The sequence below is a fragment of the Manis pentadactyla genome, chromosome 4 (genome assembly GCF_030020395.1).
Source record: "Manis pentadactyla isolate mManPen7 chromosome 4, mManPen7.hap1, whole genome shotgun sequence".
NCBI lineage: Eukaryota > Metazoa > Chordata > Mammalia > Pholidota > Manidae > Manis > Manis pentadactyla.
In genome coordinates this window covers 141,627,313-141,650,498 of record NC_080022.1, presented here as the reverse complement: position 1 = coordinate 141,650,498, position 23,186 = coordinate 141,627,313, and the positions used below count along the sequence as shown (strand labels likewise).

General features: G+C 41.0%; 1 protein-coding gene across 2 annotated transcripts in view; it reads left to right on the top strand.

Moving 5' to 3' along the window:
• VPS53 (VPS53 subunit of GARP complex) overlaps nt 1-23,186 on the top strand; it is a 163,977-nt gene that overhangs the window by 98,263 nt on the left and 42,528 nt on the right. For both annotated transcript variants that reach the window (XM_036906231.2, XM_036906232.2), the window contains 4 exons: nt 2,892-3,134; nt 5,885-6,032; nt 19,382-19,464; nt 20,391-20,469. In XM_036906231.2, coding sequence (XP_036762126.1) covers nt 2,892-3,134; nt 5,885-6,032; nt 19,382-19,464; nt 20,391-20,469 — 553 coding nt within the window. The remainder of the gene's footprint in view (nt 1-2,891; nt 3,135-5,884; nt 6,033-19,381; nt 19,465-20,390; nt 20,470-23,186) is intronic.

Here is a 23,186-nt window from a genome sequence, read left to right as displayed (position 1 = left end):
TATTTTTAATAAAATGCTGAAGTGGTAGGTAGATACAAGATAAAGGTAGAAAACATAGTTTAGTGTTGTAAGAGAGCACATGTAGATGATCAGGTGTGTGCCTGTAGACTATGTGTTAATCCAAGCTAGACAAGGGCAATAAAACATCCACGTATGCAGAAGATTTCTCTCAGAACAGGGGGGGTGAGGTTCTAAGCCTCACCTCTGTTGATCCCCAATTTCTCACCTGATGACCCCCTGGAGGTTTTTTTAAGTAGAAATTTTTTTATATTCTATGATCATAATTTATAATCTTCTTCATTGGGTTGGCTCAAAAATAGGAGTTAGGTGAGAAAGTCCCTGACTTCAGCTTCTAGGGGAATTAGATGAATGGCTAAAGTAAAACACTTCAGACCTCTGGCCCCATTTTGGTTGGCCCTATAGATTTAGAGATTAGAATCTCTCCTAAGAAGATTCACGTGGAACCGTTTGCCTTCTGCTCTCTGCTCTCCATCACTGCACCAGCCCCACCTACCACCACCAGTCTCCAGCTTCCCACCCTCCCTTAGGAGCAAAGTGTGGAGGTTGATTAGCTGAGTATGTATCCGGCACCAACACCCTTGAGAGATCAGCTTCACACATAAGCATGAGTGGGAGAAGAAGTAACATAAACATTATCCCTACTCTCAAAGAGCTTATAAGAACATACATGAATCAAAGATTCTGCTCCTGTATAGCAAGCGGCTTTTTTTACCTTTTATACAAGCCTCACCTTATTACAAGTGACTGGCTAAAAGTGCTGCTCAGAAGGAGTCTACATTTTACACTAAATGTCAGTGAAATAACAGAGCCGTTATTGATGACCACTGCTTGCTGTGGGCCCAGGATGGGAGAAGGTTGGCATGCAAGTGTTGACATCCTTACACTGTATAGTAAGTATTAAAAAAAAACAATAAAGTGTTAGTGTGTTATAGATGACAGAAGTGAAATTGAGACAGGTTTGGTATGAGCAGGAGTTGTCTGGGTGCACCTTGGAACTGAGCTGGAAGGATCAGTGAAGAGGTGGCAGGAGCATTTTGGCTGGGGGTGCATCCGGGCAAAGGCCTGGAGTCAAGGACAGAGATGGAGGAGGGAGCAGCTGAGGTGAGCCTGGCTGAGAGGAGGACCACTGGAAGAGAGGTGGGAGATCAAAGGGGAAGGTGAGGCAAGAAGATGTGGTGAGGAACGGGGCAGTGACCCTAGAGCTTCCAAGGTCACGAGGAGCTTCCTGCCTGCTTGCTGGCCATGACCATGAACACCTAGCCTGGGCCTGAGGTTCTCTGAGGGCAGAGCGGCTACATCTGGATATAATAAACTTTAAATAACAAAAGCTCTTGAGTAAAATGTCAGTTTTCTCCTATTCCTGCTAATTGATGCTGTGTGTGGTTCTTGTCTTTTCTTCCTGACTGTTACATAAATACATTTAAAAGCACAGCTGGATTCCTGTAGCCCTTCTACAGCAACTTACAAAGATGCAAAATGTCAGGGGTGGCCCCCCTCCCATTTTTCATGCAGCACAACTGTGCGAGGAACAGCTAATAAAGTTCTGCTGGGTTCTAACTTGTGGTGACTGTGTGACTGGGGCAAATGCAGTGATGTGTGGATGGGAAATGGGAGAGAAATGGCAGCCATCGTCACTGCCATGTCCTGGGGCAAGCCTGGAGCTGCTCATACCTTCTATTCTTCCTAGCTTTTTTACACCTCTGATTCTGTAAGTTTTAAAGGAAAAAAAGGAGTACATTAAAGGGAAAAAAAAGCATTAGGATATTTCCTTACAGTTTCTCTTTGTTTAGGCATCTGTCTCATGGGCACATTAGGTTAATGGTATCTAAGTATTTGCTGATGTCATAACATTTTTCTGTTTCAGAACATAGTAGGTAATGTGGTTGAAAGCATGAGGTTTGGAGCCAGGCTGCTTGGTTTTGAATCCTGGCTCCTCCACTTTTAACTTTTTGGCCCCTCACTTTTTGAAAATTAGGATAGTAATGATACCTGCTTCTAAGGTTACTGTGAAGGTCAATGAAATGATGCTTATAAAGTGCTGATAGAGTGCCTGGTACATCATAAGTGTTCAGAAAATGATCACACTCATAATTCAGGGTTTTCATTTGTGGAGAGGGAAGATGGTACTATAATATGGTAGAAGGATCAGTGCCTGCACTTAATTGGTGGATTCTAGGCTCAGCTCTGCCACTAAATTGTGTGACAAGCTTTCTAGGCCTTAATTTTTTTCATCTGTTGGAGGGTCCAGTAATCCCTTATCTCCCTCACAGGGACTTGGGGTCAAATGTGACCATGAATTGCCTTGAAAAGTCCAAAGCAGCTCACAGATGCCAAAATGCATTGCTGCTGCTATTGCCAGGCAGCTGCATCTGGGAGTGTCTCCCTGTTCACTAGGTGGAACCTCAACCTGGACAGGGGAGGATTCTTAACTCTGATCAAGAAGAATTCTCGAACGTGTCACATGAGTGTCAGTAAGGAATTCATTAAAGTGAGTAGTAGAGAATGGCAGCAGCCGTGCAGGCAGCAGAGAGCAAGGAAGAGCAGAGGGAGGAAAGGGAAGCTCATTGAACTCCTGCTTGGCACAGGGCAAATCCCTTGCCAAGACGGAGTCCCTCCTGTTTCTACTATAGTATTTATATCTCAGCATTTTTCTTCATACGCAGGACAAATTAATCATGAAGCTTGTCCTATGTCCCTGCCCTACCTCACTGTTATTGCAGGACTGGTGGTAGTGTTTAAAGATGATATTGATAAAAATGGGTCCAATTTTAAATATAAAAAGCATTAGGTATGATTTACTCACAGCAGTCAAGCGTATTTGCTTTATCTTTGTTGAAGTAAAATAACATTTCAGGTTTTCTTCCTCCTAGAAACCTTGGAGAGCTGATAGACCGGTTTGTGGTTGATTTCAAAGCCCAAGGGCCACCTAAGCCCAACACTGATGAAGGAGGAGCCGTGCTCCCCAGCTGTGCCGACCTCTTTGTCTACTACAAGAAATGCATGGTGCAGTGCTCTCAACTCAGCACTGGGGAACCCATGATTGCTCTGACCACCATTTTCCAGAAGTACCTCCGAGAATATGCCTGGAAAATCCTCTCTGGCAACCTGCCCAAGTGAGTCCTATTCTTCTTGGTCTGAGTGTTGAAGTAAGGTTCTGAATATCTAAATATGGGAATCTTTAAAGAGGTCCACTCTGAAGTTGTTTACGGGACTGCTAAGAGTATCAGGGAGGAAAACACCCTTAGCCTTAGTGCATTCCCAAGGGTCTGAGCTATTTCCTCTCCAATGGGATTCCATAGCTGATCAGGACCATTAGAGGAAATGCCCACACTGGCTGCCAGCATAGGTCAGATCCTAATCACAGTGGGTTCAAAGGAGTCAGTCCCATCATATATATATTAAATGTACATGGATTTAACCATGGGTATTTGGCAAAAAAAAAAAGTGGGGTGGTGATGGAAATAAATAGCATGCACAATTTCATTCAGGCCCATTCAGTGAGGGTGTGCCCTGGGAAGAGTAGATGGGAGGCATGAATCTACTTTTCCCTCAGCCGATTACATTCCAGAGTCTCTCTTAGGACATATGTGTCTTACCATGCTGAATAGAGTCTAATGTGGTGGAATCTGGGGGGAAGGGGAGCACAGAACAGCTCCCAACCATAGTGACTTCACTGTATTATTCTGGGGCATTAGAATATTGTTATATTGCTTATTACTTGAAATAAATGGATTGTTCAACCAGAGTATTAGAGATGTTTTGGTTATGTGGCAGTTTCAGTTGTAGTAGAACATGATCTAAAGTAATACCTCAGAATTTAGTATTTATGAATCATCCCCATGGCGAATTTCAACAATTCTGAAATTAGCTTCAGTCATTGTCACTAAAATGTGTCAATAGAGTTTTACATTATTTGGAGGAAAGAAAATAAAATCCCTATGCTCTGAAAGATTTGAAGTAACACATGATCTGCACCAGTGAGATTTCTTTGACTATGATAAAACTTGTTTCTAAATTTTGAATAACTTTTGTCCTGATTATCTAAGTAATACAAGGTCATTTTAATTTAGAAAACACAGAAAAGCACAAAGACAACAATAATAATTTTCTGTTATCTCACCACCCAGAGAAAACAAGTTTAACTTTTTGGTACATATTTTTCTGCTCTTTATTTATATACGATGTGTGGGATTGTATGCTTTTGTTTGTTTGACAGAATTAGAACTACACTGCTTATAGTTTTACATCCTGCTGCTTTCACTTAACTTCACCCTGCAAGCATTTTCCCATGTGTGTAGTCAGTGTAACAGCAGAAAACAAATGGTGTCCTCAGCTGGGATGGAAGCAGTAGACAGGTGAGAGGAACCAGCAGTGTACCCAGCTGGGATGGCCTCAGCTGGTGTGCTCAGCTGGGATGGAACCAGGACCTAGGCGAGAGGAACCAGCTGAAGACTCTGAAGCATCCACATTCAAGTGGGTAGTTGTTACTACTTTACACGCACTTGATAGCTGAGGCTATGACAAAGGGCTGCCCCACAGATACTGTAGTCATAGAAGGCCACAGGCAGTGCCAGGACCCCACTGAGGCAGAGGGAGCAGGAGAACTTAGTTATTACTCAGAACTTCTCTGTCCCCTACCTCTCTGACTTCCTGCTGCATCTCCCCATGGCTGAACCCAACAGGAGGCCAGGGAGCCAGGAAGCCTGGGTCGTAAGTCTGTCAACATCAGTTCCCAAGCCATAGAGAAAGGAAGAGTGGAGCAGAGAATGGGTCTGGGAGAACGGTCCCATCATATATGTACCGAACATACAGAGAACAGAGAGCAGTCAGCACTGGGGACAGTAAATATTCACCCTAGCACTTTTGATGAAGCCACAATAATGCAACATACCGAGCACCTTCTCAGCTTCCGAGGTTCTTATCGATCATTCTCCTACTTGATCATTCAGGTTGGTTTCACTGTTTTGGTATTTTAAATAACACTCAGAAAAACAACCTTGAACAGCAGTAGAATTTCTGGGTCAAATAGTCTGAACATTTTTTTTAAACTCCTGAAAAATACCTCTAGAAAAGTGGTACAATCTAATGCTCCTAACCCACAGTGGAAGAGAGTGCCTGCATCCTCATGGGTCTGGGGGAATAGCCTTAAGTGCTGGAAATTAAGATTATTTCCAGTCTTTTGTTACCAGTAAGACTGGGCAGGTTCAGGGCTTTTTGGCTTTTTTAGTTTTTTATTTAAGGAGAAATGTCTTTTATTTTTAAGTAAAATGTCATTGAATTCTGTCTCCTTTAAAAGACATAATCTCACCATTGAAATAACAGGAAGTTTTATAACTACATTTTTACATTTTGTGAACACATGATCAGATCAGAGGAAGGGATGAGATGCTTTTTGATTTCTTAAGGCCAGTCAGGGCATTCATTGGGCAGGAACCAGGTCTTAATATTTACTTTTGTATCCTCCTCAAGCACAGCCTACAAATTCCCTTGCAGAATTTTCTTAACAGAAATAATTGGGGAACCAGCTTTTGTGCTACAGACAATTCCAAATGAGCTCTACAGATCAGGAAATGCCAAGCTAAGCAGAGAGGCTGCTCTGCAACCTTCTCTGAGTCTCAGAGTCATCATAGTTAACATGACTGATTACTGTTAGAGTTACCCTTTCCTTTTTCTTATGGTCAGGGAATTTAAACAGATGATAGTCAAGGTAAGGTCAATAGGAAAAGGAGTCATTGTATGTGGATTTGTTTGAGCCATGTCCAGCCTTTCCTTCCCCCTTTTCTTTGCCTTAAGATGTGCAGTTTCCAGTTCAGGAGGCAAGTGAAAAGTCCCAGCCTGACTGGTTCCTGTTTCTTTTCCCCAGAACCACAAGCAGCAGTGGAGGGCTGACCATCAGCAGCCTCCTCAAGGAAAAGGAGGGCTCGGAAGTAGCCAAGTTCACCCTAGAGGAGCTGTGCCTCATCTGCAGCATCCTGAGCACAGCAGAGTACTGTCTGGCCACCACCCAGCAGGTGAGCTCCCCTGGGTGCCCACTCACAACCTCCTTTTTCTGAACCATCTGGGCTGCTCAGCTCAGTAGGTAAGAGTAAGGGCCCTAACAAGGCCATGTACAGCCTTGAGCAGACCAGTTGGCCTCCCACAGAGGAAAACTTACTGTCCAGCCAAGAAGGCCCAGGCAGCCATCTTACAGAAGGGCCTTGTTAAAAGGAGACTGAGCAAGAAAGTATGACTGGTCTACTCCTGTAGTTGTGTAAGCTACTCAAAGGGCATGATGTCCTCTTGAAAGTAGGTCAGTAGCACTATCTTCCATATGAGAACAGCAGTAACAAACTTAGTGGTGCGAGCAACCAGTTACTCCATTCTCAGGAGTGTTAGGAGGCTAAGCAAAATCCTTTGGGCTTTTATGTGTCTCCTGAAATTTGCATAGCATTCTCAGTCTGCCTAGACAAACAACCATTGTTTGGATGCTGACGTTCAGGAACTGTGAAACAGGAAAGGGTGATGCCTCTACTGCTCTCCATTAGCACGAGAAATACCCAGAAGAATTTTCCATTCAGCCTTAGACATAGGACTAGAAATTCCTTTTCACACTTGGTCTAGAATTCGCCTAAGGCCAAGAGAAAGAAAATAATTGGTGAAGGTTCTGGTCTTCCCTCCTTTTTGGGTTTATTATTTCTACATGTCTGGATCATGGCAAGACAGCCTTAAATTATGGTTCAGATGGTGCAGCTTGGAATGCCTGTGAGCCAAAGCAAGAATACAGGAAGCCAGATAAGACATGTTCCCCACTAAACTTCCCAATTGAGGTTAAGCCAGCCAGAAGCAGAGGCAGTAGCTTGCTCTGCTTGGGGACATGGTCACACTGAGTCACACAGGGAATGATCTGTAAAGGTATGGCCTCAGAGCCAGAGACAATCACTTTACCTCAAGAACTCCCAGTGCAGGAAGGCACCATCTGTGAAGACCTTCAAGGCAAGGGTCCCCGAGTTTTTTGATGAAGAAACACTATTGTGAGTTAGAGAAGTACATATATAAATATAGTATTTTAACAGTGAAAAAACATGGTACCAAATAAACACTATAAAGATAAAACTCTTAATCCCATCACCCTCAAATAAACAGTTAGCAATATGGAGTATGTTCTCTCAGTCTTTTTTCATGCACATAGTTTTGTGGGCTATAATCTTTTTTTTTTGTATCATTAATCTACAGTTACATGAGGAACATTATGTTTACTAGACTCCCCCCATCACCAAGTCCCCCCCACATACCCCATTGCAGTCACTGTCCATCAGCGTAGTAAGATGCTATAGAATCACTACTTGTCTTCTCTGTGTTGTACAATCCTCCCCATGCCTCCACCCCCTATATAATCTCTGCTAATAGTAATGCCCCCTTTTTTCCCCCCTTATTACTCCCTTCCCACCCATCCACCCCAGTCCCTTTCCCTTGGTAACTGTTAGTCCATTCTTGGGTTCTGTGAGTTTGCTGCTGTTTTGTTCCTTTAGTTTTTTTCTTTGTTCTTATAGTCCACATATGAGTGAAATCATTTGGTACTTGTCTTTCTCTGCCTGGCTTATTTCACTGAGCATAATACCCTCTAGCTCCATCCATGTTGTTGCAAATGGTAGGATTTGTTTTCTTCTTATGGCTGAATAATATCCCATTATGTATGTGTACCACGTCTTCTTTATCCATTCATCTACTGATGGACACTTCGGTTGCTTCCATTTCTTGGCTATTGTAAATAGTGCTGCAATAAACATAGGAGTGCATATGTCTTTTTCAAACTGGGCTGCTGCATTCCTAGGGTGAATTCCTAGAAGTGGAATTCCTGGGTCAAATGGTATTTCTATTTTGAGTTTTTTGAGGAACCTCCATACTGCTTTCCACAATGGTTGAACTAATTTACATTCCCACCAGCAGTGTAGGAGAGTTCCGATTTCTCCACATCCTTGCCAACATTTGTTGTTGTTTGTCTTTTGGATGGTGGTGATCCTTACTGGTATGAGGTGATATCTCATTGTGGTGTTAATTTGCATTTCTCTGATGATTAGTGATGTGGAGCATCTTTTCATGTACCTGTTGGCCATCTGAATTTCTTCTTTGGAGAAGTGTCTGTTCAGATCCTCTGCCTATTTTTTATTTGGATTATTTGCTTCTTTTTTGTTGAGGTACGTGAGCTCTTAATATATTTTGGATGTCAACCCTTTATCGGATATCGTTTATGAATATATTCTCCCATACGGTAGGATGTCTTTTTGTTCTGTTGATGGTGTCCTTTGCTGTACAGAAGCTTTTCAGCTTGATATAGTCCCACTTGTTCATATTTACTTTTGTTTCCTTTGCCCAGGAGATATGTTCATAAAGAAGTTGCTCATGTTTATGTTCAAGAGATTTTTGCCTGTTTTTTTCTAAGAGTTTTATGGTTTCATGACTTTCATTCAGGTCTTTGATCCATTTTGACTTTACTTTTGTGTATGGGGTTAGACAATGATCCAGTTTCATTCTCTTACATGTAGCTGTCCAGTTTTGCCAACACCAGCTATTGAAGAGGCTGTCATTTCCCCATTGTAAATCCATGGTTCCTTTGTCGTATATTAATTGACCATATATTTTGGGTTAATATCTGGACACTCTATTCTGTTCCACTGGTCTGTGGGTCTATTCTTGTGCTGATACTAAATTGTCTTGATTACTTTGGTTTTGTAGTAGAGCTTGAAGTTGGGAAGTGAGATCTCCCCTGCTTTATTCTTCCTTCTCAGGATTGCTTTGGCTATTCAGGGTTTTTTGTGGTTCCATATGAATTTTTTAACTATTTGTTCCAGTTCATTGAAGAATGCTGTTGGTATTTTGATAGGGATTGCATTGAATCTGTAGTTGGCTTTAGGCAGGATGGCCATTTTGACAATATTAATTCTTCCTAGCCAAGAGCATGGGATGTGTTTCCATTTGTTAGTGTCCTCTTTAATTTCTTTTAAGAGTGTCTTGCAGTTTTCAGGGTATAGGTCTTTCACTTCCTTGGTTAGGTTTATTCCTAGGTATTTTATTCTTTTTGATGCAATTGTGAATGGAATTGTTTTCCTGATTTCTCTTTCTGCTAGTTCATTGTTAGTGTATAGGAAAGCCACAGATTTCTGTGTATTAATTTTGTATCCTACCACTTTGCTGAATTCAGATATTGGTTCTAGTAGTTTTGGAGTCTTTAGGGTTTTTTATGTACAATATCATGTCATCTGCAAATAGTGACAGTTTGACTTCCTCAATCTGGATTCCTTGTATTTCTTTGTTTTGTCTGATTGCTGTGGCAAGGACCTCCAGTACTATGTTGAATAACAGTGGGGAGAGTGGGCATCCCTGTCTTGTTCCCGATCTTAGGTGAAAAGCTTTCAGCTTCTCACTGTTAAGTATGATGTTGGCTGTGGGTTTGTCATATATGGCCTTTATTATGTTGAGGTTTTTGTCCTCTGTACCCATTTTGTTGAGAGTTTTTATCATGAATGGATGTTGAATTTTGTTGAATGCTTTTTCAGCATCTCTGGAGATGATCATGTGGTTTTTGTCCTTCTTTTTGTTGATGTGGTGGATGATGTTGATGGATTTTCGAATGTTGTATCATCCTTGCATCCCTGAGATGAATCCCACTTCATCATGGTGTATGATCCTCTTGATGTATTTTTGAATTCAGTTTGCAAATACTTTGTTGAGTATTTTTGCATCTATATTCATCAGGAATATTGGTCTGTAATTTTCTTTTTCAGTGGGGTCTTTGCCTGGTTTTGGTATTAGAGTGATGCTGGCTTCATAGAATGAGTCTGGAAGTATTCCCTCCTCTTCTATTTTTTAGAAAACTTTAAGGAGAATGGGTATTATGTCTTCTCTATATGTCTGATAAAATTCAGCAGTGAATCCATCTGTCCCGGGAGTTTTGTTTTTGGGTAGGTTTTTGATTACCGATTCAATTTCATTGTTGGTAATTGATCTGTTTAGATTTTCTGTTTCTTCCTTGGTCAGTCTTGGAATTTTGTATTTTTCTAGGAAGTTGTCCATTTCTTCTAGGTTTTCCAGCTTGTTAGCATATAGATTTTCATAGTATTCTCTAATAATTCTTTGTATTTCTGTGGGGTCCATCATGATTTTTCCTTTCTCATTTCTGATTCTGTTGATGTGTGTAGATTCTCTTTTTCTCTTAATAAGTCTGGCTAGGAGGTATCTATTTTGTTTATTTTCTCAAGAACCAGCTCTTGGTTTCATTGATTTTTTTTTCTGTTGTTTTATTCTTCTCAATTTTATTTATTTCTTCTCTGATCTTTATTATGTCCCTTCTTCTGCTGACTTTGGACCTCATTTGTTCTTCTTTTTCCAGTTTCAATAATTGTGACTATAGACTATTCATTTGGGATTGTTCTTCCTTCTTTAAATAGGTCTGGATTGCTATATACTTTCCTCTTAGAACTGCCCTCGTTGCATCCCACAGAAGTTCGGGCTTTGTGCTGTTGTTGTCATTTATCTCCATATATTGCTTGATCTCTGTTTTAATTTGGTCATTGATCCATTGATTATTTAGGAGCATGTTGTTAAGCCTCCATGTGTTTGTGAGCCTTTTTGTTTTCTTTGTACAATTTATTTCTGGTTTTATACCTTTGTGATCTGAGAAGTTGGTTGGTAGAATTTCAATCTTTTGGAATTTACTGAGGCTCTTTTTGTGGCCTAGTATGTGGTCTATTCTGGAAAATGTTCCATGTGCACTTGAGAAGAATGTGTATCCTACTGGTTTTGAGTGTGTAGTTCTGTAGATGTCTCTTAGGTCCATCTTTTCTAGTGTGTTGTTCAGGGCCTCTGTGTCCTTACTTATTTTCTCTCTGGTTGATCTGTCCTTTGGAGTGAGTGATGTGTTGAAGTCTCCTAAGATGAATGCACTGCATTCTGTTTCCTCCTTTAATTCTGTTAGTATTTGTTTCACATATGTCAATGCTCCTATGTTGGGTGCATATATATTTATAATGATTATATCCTCTTTTTGGACTGCCCCCTTTATCATTATGTAGTGTCCTTCTTAATCTATTGTTACTTTCTTTGTTTTGAAGTCTATTTTGTCTGATAGAAGTACTGCAACACCTGCTTTTTTCTCCCTATTATTTCCATCAAATATCTTTTTCCATCCCTTGACTTTTAGTCTGTGTATGTCTTTGGGATTGAAGTGAGTCTCTTGTAAGCAGCATATAGATGGGTCTTGCTTTTTTATCCATTCTGTTACTCTGTGTCTTTTGATTGGTGCATTCAGTCCATTTACATTTAGAGTGATTATCAATAGATATGTACTTATTGCCATTGCAGGCTTTGAATTTGTGGTTACCAAAGGTTCAAGGGTAGCTTCTTTACTATCTAACCATCTAACTTAACTCTCTTATTAAGCTGTTATAAACACAATCCGATGATTCTTTTTTTCTCTCCCTTACTCCTTCTCCTCCATTCTTTATATGTTAGGTGTTTTATTCTGTACTCTTTTGTGTTTCCTTTGACTGCTTTTGTGGATAGTTGATTTTATTTTTTGCCTTTAGTTAGTATTTGGTTGGTCTGCTTTCTTTGGTGTGATTTTATTTTCTCTGGTGACATCTATTTAGCCTTAGGAGTGCTTCCATCTAGAGCAGTCCCTGTAAAATATCCTGTAGAGGTGGTTTGTGGAAGGCAAATTCCCTCAACTTTTCCTTGTCTTGAAATTGGTTAGGCCCTCCTTCATATTTAAATGATAATCATGCTGGATACAGTATTCTTGGTTCAAGTCCTTTCTGTTTCATTGCATTAAGTATATCATGCCGTTCTCTTCTGGCCTGTAAGGTTTCTGTTGAGAAGTCTGGTGATAGCCTGATTGGTTTTCTTTTATAGGTCATCTTTTTTCTCTCTCTAGCTGCCTTTAGTACTCTGTCCTTGTCTTTGATCTTTGCTGTTTTAATTATTATGTCTTGGTGTTGTCCTCCTTGGGTGCCTTGTGTTGGGAGATCTGTGAGCTTCCATCATCTGAGAGACTATTTCCTTACCCAGCTTGGGGAAGTTTTCAGCAATTATTTCTTCAAAGACACTTTCTATCCCTTTTTCTCTCTTCTTCTTCTGGTACCCCTATAATGCAAATATTGTTCCGTTTGGATTGGTCACACAGTTCTCTTAATATTCTTTCATTCCTAGGGATCCTTTTATCTCTCTCTGCCTCAGCTTCTCTGTATTCCTGTTCTCTGATTTCTATTCCATTAACAGTCTCTTGCACCTCATCCAGTCTGCTCTTAAAACCTTCTATTGACTGTTTCATTTCTGTTACCTCCCTCCGGATTTCATCCCTTATCTCTTGCATATTTCTCTACAGGTCAATCAGCATGGTTATGACTTTTATTTTGAATTCTTTTTCAGGAAGATTAGTTATATCTATCTAACCAGGCCATCTCTCTGGGGTTGTCTGAGTTATTCTTGACTGGACCAGATTCTTCTGCCTTTTCATGGCAATAGAAGTGGTCACCAGCAGGTGACGCCTGTGTCAGCTGGGAGAACAAAGTCCCTTCCTGCTTGTTGGTCACCTTGCTCTTCTCCGCTGCCTGTGTCGGTAACTGCACACCAGGAGCAGTCTCTGAGATAATCTCCTGAGCTGTCGTGGGCAAGGCAGCCGTCAGGATAGCCTAGGGCACTGCGGGGGGTTGCAGACATGCCGTGTATGTTCTCCTGTGAGAACAGCACCCCTTTGTGCCTTGCAGACCTTGCTCTGGCTTCCGCTGCCTGTGCTGTTTACCCACATACCGGGAGCAGTCTCTGGGATAAACTCCTGAGCTGCTGTGGATGGGATGTCCCTCGGGATAGCCTAGGACACTGTGGGGGGTCACAGGCATGCCGGGTGTGTTCTTCTGTGAGAAGGGCGCCCCTTAGTGCCTTCCGATCTTGCTCCGGCTTCCTCTGTCTGTACCGGGCTGCTGCGCACCAGCGGCAGCCTCTAGGTCTGTCCCGGTTAGCTGTGCACTGGGAGAAGATTCTGTGTGTTTGTTGTGAGCAGGGCTGTTCTCCAGCTGCTGTGCAGCTGTGGTGGGTCAGCCAGTTTGCTTACAGTACCAGCTGGGGGGAATGAATGGCAGGCTGCTTATTACCGTGAGGGGCTTCAGGGCTGCATTACCCCCCAGGGGTTAGGGCTCCTGAAGTTCCTTAAGATTCCCAGTCTGCTGGGTGAGTGTGCTGGGACAATTTTGTCCAGCTGTTAAGCCCTTGTCCCTTTAAGACTTTTAAAAAGCGCCCTCTTTTCTTTTGTCCCAGGGGAACTGGCTGTGGGGACCCACTCGCAGTCTCCGTCTCGGATTTTACTTTTCCATTTCTCTGATATCCAGTACACCATGCAATGTGTGTCTGTGCTCCCAGTGCAGATTACTTGGGCTGGTTATTTAGTGGTCCTGTGCTTCCACTCCCTCCCCACTCTGATTCTTTTCCTCCCGCTGGTGAGCTGGGGTAGGGAGAGTGCTTGGGTCCTGCTGGGTCACGACTTTGTATCTTACCCTTTTTGTGAGATGCTGAGTTCTCACAGATGTAGATGTAGCCTGGCTGTTGTAGTGTATCTTCTGGTCTCTCTTTTAGGAATAGTTGTATTTGTTGTATTTTCAAAAGTATGTATAGTTTTGGGAGGAGATTTCCACTGCCCTACTACTCATGCTGCCATTTTGAGCCCCTGTTCCCCCATCCTTCTTAAAGTATTCCGAAAGGTCAAAGAGGAGGAAATACTTCCAAACTGATTCTATGAAGCCAGCATCACTCTAATACCAGAAGCAGACAAAGATACCACATAAAAAAATAAAAGAAAATTTCAGGCCAATATCCCTGATGAACATAGATGCAAAAATACTCAACAAAATATTAGCAAACTGAATTCAAAAATATATCAAAAGGATCATCCATCATGACCAAGTGGGATTTATTCCAGGGATGCAAGGATGGTATAATATTCATAAATCAATCAACATCATATACCACATTAACAGAAATAAGGATAAAAAACCACATGATCATCTCAATAGATGCTGACAAAGCATTTGACAAAATTCAACATCCATTCATGATAAAAACTCTCAAAATTTGGGTAAAGAGGGTACGTACCTTAACATAATAAAGGCCATATACAACAAACCCACAGCTAACATCATACTCAATGGTGAAAAGCTGAAAGTTTTTCCTCTAAGATCAGGAACAGCACAAGAATGTCCACTCTCACCACTTTTATTCAAATAGTGCTGGAGGTCCTAGCCACAACAATCAGACAAGATGAAGAGATAAAAGGCACCCAGATTGGTAAGGAAGAAATTAAACTGTCACTGTTTTCAGATGACATGATATTATATGTAGAAAACCCTAAAGACTCCCCCAAAGACTATTAAAACTAATAACTGGATTCAGCAAAGTTGCAGGGTATGAAATTAATATACAGAAATCTGTTGCTTTCCTATATACTAACAATGAAGTAGTGGTAAAAGAAATAAGGAAAGCAATTCCATTAAAAAGAATAAAACACCTAGGAATAAACCTAACCAAGGAGGTGAAAGAACTGTACTCTGAAAACTATGACACTCATGAAAGAAATTAAAGATGACACAAATAAATGGAAATCTGTCTATCCTGAGCTCATGGATAGGAAGAACTAATATTGTCAAAATGGCCATTCTGCCCAAATCAATTCACAGTTTCAGTGCAATCCCTATCAAAATCAAAATACCAATGGCATTTTTCAATGAACTAGAGAAAACAATCCTAAAATTCATATAGAACCACAAAAGACCCTGAATAGCCAAAGCAATCCTGAGAAAGAAGAAAGCTAGAGGGATTATGCTTCCTGACTCAAGCTGTACTACAAAGCTACAGTAATCAAGACAGCATAGTACGTGCACAAGAACAGACCCATAGATCAATGGAACAGAATAGAGAGCCCAGATATAAACCCATGCTTATATGGTCAGTTAATATATGATAAAAAAGCCATGAATATACAATGGAGAGAAGACAGCCTCTTTGATAAATGGTGTTGGGACAACTAGACCAGCTACATGCAAAAGAATGAAACTGCATTACTGTCTAATTCCATACACAGAAGTAAACTTGAAAGGAATTAAAGACCTAAATATAAGACATGAAACCATAAAATTCTCAGAAGAAAACACAGGCAAAAATCTCTTGAACATAAGCATGAGCAATTTTTTCCTGGACACATCTCCTTGGGCAAGGGAAACAAAATAAAAAATGACCAGGTAGGACTACATCAAACCAAAAAGCTTCTGTACAGCAAAGGGCACCATCAGCAAAACAAAAGACAGTATGGGAGAATATATTTGAAAATGATTTATCCAATAAGGGCCTAACATCCAAAATATATAAAGAACTCATACATCTCAACACCAAAAAAACAAACAACCCAATTAAAAAATGGGCAGAGGACCTGAACATATAGATGGCCAACAGCACATGAAAAGATGCTCCACATCACTAATAATCAGGGAAATGTGATTCAAAACCACAATGAGCTATCACCTCACACCAGTCAGAATGGCCAATATGCAAAACACAAAAAATAACAAATGCTGGCGAGGGTGTAGAGAAAAGGGAACCCTCCTACACTGTTGGTGGGAATGTTATTTGGTGCAACTGCTGTGGAAAGCAGTATGGCGATTCCTCAGAAAACTAAAACTAGAAATACCATTTGACCCAGTAATTCCACTTCTAGGAATTTGCCCAAAGAATACAAAATCCCTGGTTTGAAAAGAAAGATATATGCACCCCTGTGTTTATCACCACAGTATTTATAATAACCAATATATGGAAGCAACCTAAGTGTCCATCAGTAGATGAATGGATAAAGAAGATGTGGTACATATGCACAATGGATTATTTTTCAGCCATAAAAAGAAAGAAATCCTGCCATTTGCAACAACATGGATGGAACTAGAGGGTATTACACTAAGTGAAGTGGACCAGGCAGAGAAAGACAAATATCATATGATTTCACTTAATTGTGGAATATAAAAACAAAACAAAACAAAATGAACAAAATAGCAGTAGACTCATAGACACTGAGAAGTGATGGGGGAGAGGTTAGGGTGGGTGGGTAGGGAGGGTGAGGGGGATAAAGGGGAACAAAAATTCTCAATCGTAATATAAGTTGGTCACAGAGATAGCAGTACAGCAGGGAGAATATAGCCCGTGATTCTGTGACATCTTCCTATGTTGACATATAGTAGCTGCATTAGTGGGGGTGAGGATTTAATAATATGGGTAATTGTTGAACCACTGTGTTGTATACTTGAAACCAGTATAAGATTGTATAACAATGATACTTCAATTTTAAAAAAGGAAATACATTCTTAGCACCTATATTGTGATTTCTACATATCATTTGCCACTAAAAGGAACCACGGATTCCTTAAGAAATGACTAATTCCAAGTCTGTGCCATGAAATATACAAGATAAGCCCAGAACATCATGTCATACAAAAAGCAAAGAAAATATCAAGGACTATGAGAGTAATTTTCAAAAGGACTCAAGAGCTGTAATGGATTTATTATTCAAAACAATATTTCTAAGTCCTAACCCCTCATGCCTGTAAATGTGACCTTACTTGGAAATAGGGTCTTTAAAGATGTAATTAAATAAGGATCTCAAGCTGAGATCATCTTGCATTTGGGCTGAACCCTAAATCTGAGGACTGGTGTCCTTAGAAAGGAGAGAGAGATTTAACACACAAAGGCACAGGGAAGAAGGCCATGTGAAGATGGAGACAGAGATTGGAGTGCTATGTCTACAAGCCAAGGAAGGCCAAGGAGTGCCAGCAACCACCAGAAGATAGAAGAGAAACACAGAATAGTTTCTCCCCCAGAACCTCCAGAACATTGATTTTAGATTTCTGGCCTCCAGACCTGTGAAAGAATAAATTTCTGTTTCAGGCCACCAAGGTTGTAGTAATTTGTTATGGCAGCCCTAGGGAGCCAACCTGAGTGATCTCTACTGGTCAAAGATGGACATATAAGCATCACTGAGAATATTAACTGTGATAGGTTAAAAACATCAAATAGGTTTAAATCCACTTGTTTATAGTGATTTTTTTTAAATTATCACCTTTGAAGATACTAAGGAACCTCTGGTATAAGTTGAATACTGGTAAATAAAGAGAAAGTTCTTATCCTTCCATTCCTATCTGACTTGTACCTCAGGATAACCAAATTATTGACAATGGGAAGTAGTTCTTGATAGCAGAATTTTAGCTAATAAGTGAAGAAGGTAGAATTAGAACCTTACTCTTTTACAGCTCCCCGTAGAATAATGGATCTGGGCATTGCCCACCAATGGCTGCTGTGACATTACAAAGAGAGACAACCAAACACCATATATCTCCTGATAATGAAGTATACAACACATTATGAAGTAGTTTTCTTAGAAAAAAAAATAACTTAAATCTGATCAAGCTTCTATATCAAATTATAATTTACAAGAAATATAAGGAACAGAGGAACATATTAATTAATCCCTTGTGGATGTAACTAACAAAATCCAAGCTGCAGGAAAATCTATAGGACAAACAACCCAGTTTCCTTAGGAAAAAATTATAGGGCTGGGCAAAAAGAAATGGAGGAAGAAACAAAGGAGAATTAAGAATGCAAGCAATGAAGAATTGAAAAATAAAACTTAAACACAATGCCAATAACTTACCAGTATAGTTCATTAACTGTTAACACTTTTATGCTGAACATTTTAGGTGTTGAATGCAAAGGGTGTTGCATTCATTCCTTCAAGACATCTTTATGCAGCACTTACTATGTACCAGTCACTGTATTTGGTGTTAATTAATAGTGGTGAACAAAGTTGACAGTTTCTGACTGTCATGGAACTTAGAACTAATGGAGGAACCACATAATAAATAAGCCAAGATAAGTTTTGTGATAAGTGCTAGGAAGGAAACAAAGGCTGCCGTGGTAGCTAGGGAGTTTCCTACTGAAGTGGGATAGTCAAGGAGGGCCTCTGTGAGGAGGTGATAATGAGGCAGAGACCTGAGGGTTGGGAGGGAGAGTGCCTAATGAGGAGTTTGGAAGGGCTGAGAGAGGGTGTGTGTGTATGTGTGTGCGGGTGTGGGTGTAGTTATGAGGGGTGAACAGGGAGTGTTTCAGAGAGAGGAAGTAGGAAGTGTGAAGGCCTGAGGGGGAAAAGACCTTAGTGTGTTCTTACTGTGTTCCAGAACCTTAAGAGGTCGTGTAACTGAAGCCAAGCAGGCAAGGGGGAAAGGATTGTTTTTTCAGTGTGAAAGGAAAGGGCTCTGAAGAGTTGAAGCACCATAAGCCTACGCCTTAAGCAGTTTTCACCAGTTCCCTATAAGCACTGTAGATTGTTTCCAGTTTTTCACTACTATGAATAACAACTATAATGTTGTCTTTATGAGAAGAGGACTATCTGTTCTGTTAACCCTTAATACAGAACCCAGCAAAAGAGAGGCTTTCAGTGCATACTGGTTGAATTAATACTGCAAAGAGTACTTGCATATCTTTGTACACTGTTCTCATTATTCATTAGAATATATTTCTAGATGTGAAATTGCTGGCCTAAAGAGTGTGTATATTTAAGATTTTGTTTTTTAAATAAATTGTCTAACAAAAGGGTTACACTAATTTATGCACCCCTAAAAGCATTTTAAAATGTAAGACAAAACATTCCTTATTCTTAGAGTTTGTGGCATACATAGGGTTTGGAGTGGTAGATGAATCAATTCCTGGAATGTTTTGAGATATTTACAATTCCTGGTCAGTTTTATTTTTCTTTGAGGCTGCCAGGATAAAGGCCAGTGTTTCTCTCCTTAGCTGTAGGCTGGTGAAGGCAGAGACTGTGTTTTTTATCTCAGTGTCCCCAACACCTTAACACAGCAGGTGGTCCATAGTAGTGCTCGCTAAATACTTTAACTGATTTTACTGCCATCTGCCACCAAAGGCTTCCAGTGTTGGTGAATGAGCCTGCCGTCCAAGGGGCAGGGAGTGTTCTAAAAGTTGAGGTCCTTTTAAAATTAATGAATTGTCAATGTGTCATAAGAAGCAAGTACACCCCAGTGCTAAAAGGCCCAGGTTCTAGAGGAGGTTTGATTGCTGGCTCTACCACTTACTATCTTGGGTAGTCACTCCTTCATTTTCTCATTTGTAAAATGGAGATGAATTTAATAATAGCATCTTCCTCATAGGGTTGTGAGAATTAAATGAGTCAGTAATGAAAAGAGCCTGGAATTGTGCCTCTGTCATCAAACTCAGTAAATGTTAAGCATTATTATGGTACTCCTTTGGATAATTAAGTATGATTTTCTTTCTTATTTTCTAATAGCTGGAAGAAAAACTCAAAGAAAAGGTTGATGTAAGTCTGATTGAACGAATCAATCTGACTGGAGAAATGGACACATTCAGCACGTATGTACCTTGCACATATTTGCTCAAGGCCTGCCCCTTCCCCTTCACGAAGCAGCATGTCTCAGGCTATTGGCTCTAGATCACTGCAGGACCTAAGAGGTTTCCAGAGGCTCCTGTTGGGTCAGAATGATGCTCCACTGACCACTGAGAAGAAACATGAGACGTTGGTGCAGCTACCTCGCTTGTGGGGTCTTTATTGTTGCGCTATCTAGAATAACAAAAGAGGAGATCCTCCCATGGCCATCTGTGCAGGAAGGCCAGGTCTAGGGCCTCCCGTCTGCCCCTCAATCCACAGAGGGCCCGCCCTGCCTGCAGTGTCTTAGAAAATAAAGTGTAAGCAGCTTGATTTTAGCCATGTAGGGTGGGTGGTGGGGGCGAGGGGGGTTGGGATGGGGTGGTGTCTGTCTAAGAAGTTCACACTGTAAAGCCTTCTTGAAATAGTCCTTTCCCTGGTCCTGCCTTGAAGTGTTTTTGTTGCAGTCATTAAATGAGATTGGGATAGACCAAGCTTTAGCTTTCACATCAGCCACTTGAGTCTAAGTCAGAATTCTCTTAGGTCATTTCCTCTCCTTTTTTCCACTCTGTTTCCCCATGTTCTGATTTAAACATTTTGGGAAGTCAGGTACTTTGGGAGGAGAAAATAAAGAGGGCTTCTGGGTGTGGCGATGAAAGAGACTAGCTGTGGGATTTTGTGCCTGCCTGAGTTGCGACACACCTGAATAAGAACAAACATGCAGCGAGAATGAAGAAAGAGCCAGAGCTCCTCAGTGCCATTCATTGCCTTTTGAAATGAAACTTGAGTTTTCCTAATTAAATGATGAGTCTGATTTTTACAGAGGTGCCTAAAACATTTGGAAGGGGCTGTGTCAGTCCTTCAGTAAGTCAGTTTCTTAAGTTATGACCACAATAATTTGTTTGATTTGCAGTGTCATCTCTAGCAGCATTCAGTTGTTGGTTCAAGATCTGGATGCTGCCTGTGATCCTGCCCTGACTGCCATGAGCAAGGTAAGGTTTCAGGCAGTGCTTCTTCCTAGACTTCAGGAGTGACCACAGATGGCTTCTCCCAGGGCTTGTCTACAGCTTCTCCAGGCTCTTGAGTAGGAGCAGGGAGGAGTGTGGAGGACCTCTGGGAGTGCTCAGTTTATCTTGCACCTTAGGTCAGTTGCTTGTCCTTTGAGAATGAGCCAAGCAGCAGGTGCATGGACATGTGTTTGATTGGCATCTGACATATGGTGAAAACCTGAATGTGACCTGGCCAGAATAGAATGGGTGTTTTTGTTGGAGTAACTTCTGAGAGGTTTTCCAACTCTTTGAGCTCTGGTGCCAAGGCAGGATTATTTGATCAAGTTGTGGACCCTGCTTTTCTAATATCTTGGTGGCCCATTGGTTAGCCGTAAGTCTTCTCCTTTGCTACTTACCACATGCTGCCTCATGTTGCTAACTGACTTTTATGTACCTGTGTTTTTTCCTTCCTAAAAGAATGCAAATTCCCTAAGTGCCTGGACCATACAGAATATAGAAGGATCTCATGTTTGTAGATTAAGTTGGAAATAGGCAATTCTTTATTGACTTCTAAGCCAAATAACATGAAGCTGCCCATTTTAGAACTTTCTGGAGTAGGAGCCAGTACACCATAGCCTGTGGGCCAAATCTAGCCTACTGTCTGTTTCTGTAAAGTTTTACTGGAACACAACAATGCTCATTCATTTACATATTATCTATGGCTGCTTTTGTGCTATGCTGGCAGAACTAAGTAATTACAACTGAGACTATATGGCTCATAAAGCCTAAATATTTACTAACTGGCCGTTTACAGAAAACATTTGCCAATGCATACAGAGTCTTGTAGCATTCTTACAAATTCAGGAGAAAGAACTTCTCTGGGGGTATACTGGCCAGTTGCAGAATACAGTGGAAAAAACACTGGCTTTAGAGTCAGACCTAACTCTTCTCATTTTTCCTGTGGGGAACAGAGTAAGTGACTTAAGCTCTCTGGTCCCAAGTTACCTCCTCGGTGTGTGAAATGTGGGTGTCTGCCTTCCAGAGTGTTGTGAGGGTGGAGCATGAAGACAGTGACTGGCCTGGTGCCAATGAATGTTAGGTGTCTTTCCCTCTTGTCAGGAGAAGGGGCCATGTCACGAGGTTGTATAAGCAGACATTTGGTCTGAATTTGGTTTTGTAGTGGGCTGTAAAAAGGTTAACAAAAATAGGACTAAAACCAAAACTTAAGCTTCAGGATTTTATGAAGCTAAGTGGGGAGTCCTGAATAGCTGATGTCACAGAGTTTCTATTCAAAAGGCTGATCCTTTTGCCAATCAGATGTGATGTGTATTTCCAGTATTCTCAATGTTTACAAGCAGAACGCTCTGAGCAGGCAAATTGAGCCACCCCATTTTCTTCAAGAAACATGGCTCTGACTATTTGTTTTGTGGGCTCTGATTATCCCCTAGCTGCTGGTGAATGTTCACTACATCCTGAACATGATCTGTTCCAGCTGCCATCTCTCCTGAACTGCCACACACTTTATATCGGAATGGAGCTGGTGAAAGAATTTTTACATTTACCAAAGGAAGAGAAGGTTTTTTTTCCCCCAGTAAAATAACAGTTTTAGGGTGTTTAACACTCCAGGTGTTGCTTATATGAACTGTCAGTTCATTAGGTGGATTTCTCAAACTGCCCCCACCACCCCACCACCCATTTCTCCCCAGACCCACACCAGCAAATATTAACAGAGACCATACCTCCAGAATCTTTTGTTTATATCATAGGAAAACCACAGACTTGGGAATGCAGCAGCTGGGAGGCCATAACTCTTTGTCTGAGTCTTCTGGAGTTCTAGCAAAATGAAATCCATGTGATGAAAATGACCAGATATAAACAAGCCAAGTGGTCATAAATTGATTCAACATATACTCTCTGTTATTTGTGCCTACATCCTGTTTTTTTTGTAGTTTCTTCTAGGATTTAAAAAAAAAATTTGTGTGTGTGTGTGGTAATCCTTATTTTTCTCTGATTCTGTCATTTTTGCTGAACACTTCAAATCAGACTCTATCCAGTACAGTGCTGGGAGTTCCCAGGCTGGGAAAGACACCTTATCCTAAGGTGTTTAGATTCCAGTAAGTGTGGGATAAGAGATGTGTGAGATGGGAGGAATACCCAAATAACTGCAGTATAAGGATGGAGAAATCAGTGCCATAAGAAAAGTACGAAGTACACGCTCTTTAAAAGACAGATTTCATATCCAGGCAGGGAAGCGAAGAAAGGCTTCTTAAGGTAGCTGCATGTGAAATAGACCACAAAGGATGGCGAAGTTTTGAATGAACTTGTAATCAGGAGGTCATTCCAAACAGGGTGACAATATGAGCAAAGTTTTGTACAGTTAGGAAAGCTCAGAACTTGGTCAAAATTGAAATCTCAGTACGCATCTTTGGAATTCCACAGAGTCCTCTGTGCTTGTACTCCTATAGTCAAGATGGGAAACAGGGCTGCCCTCAAGGAGTTTATATTCTGGTGGGGAGAAAACTTGGAATAACTGGTGCTGTGAATAAATGGATTTTAGAAATGGTGAGAAAATGAGTATTGGGCTTGCCAAAGTGGAGTGGGGTTGTTAGATAACTCTGAGTTGATGGAAGTAGGCTTCTTTGACAAGATGGGTTGAGCCCAGCAGTTTAGTTGTGTCATTCTCCAGGGAGGAGACCTCATTCTCATTGAAGGCACCCAGG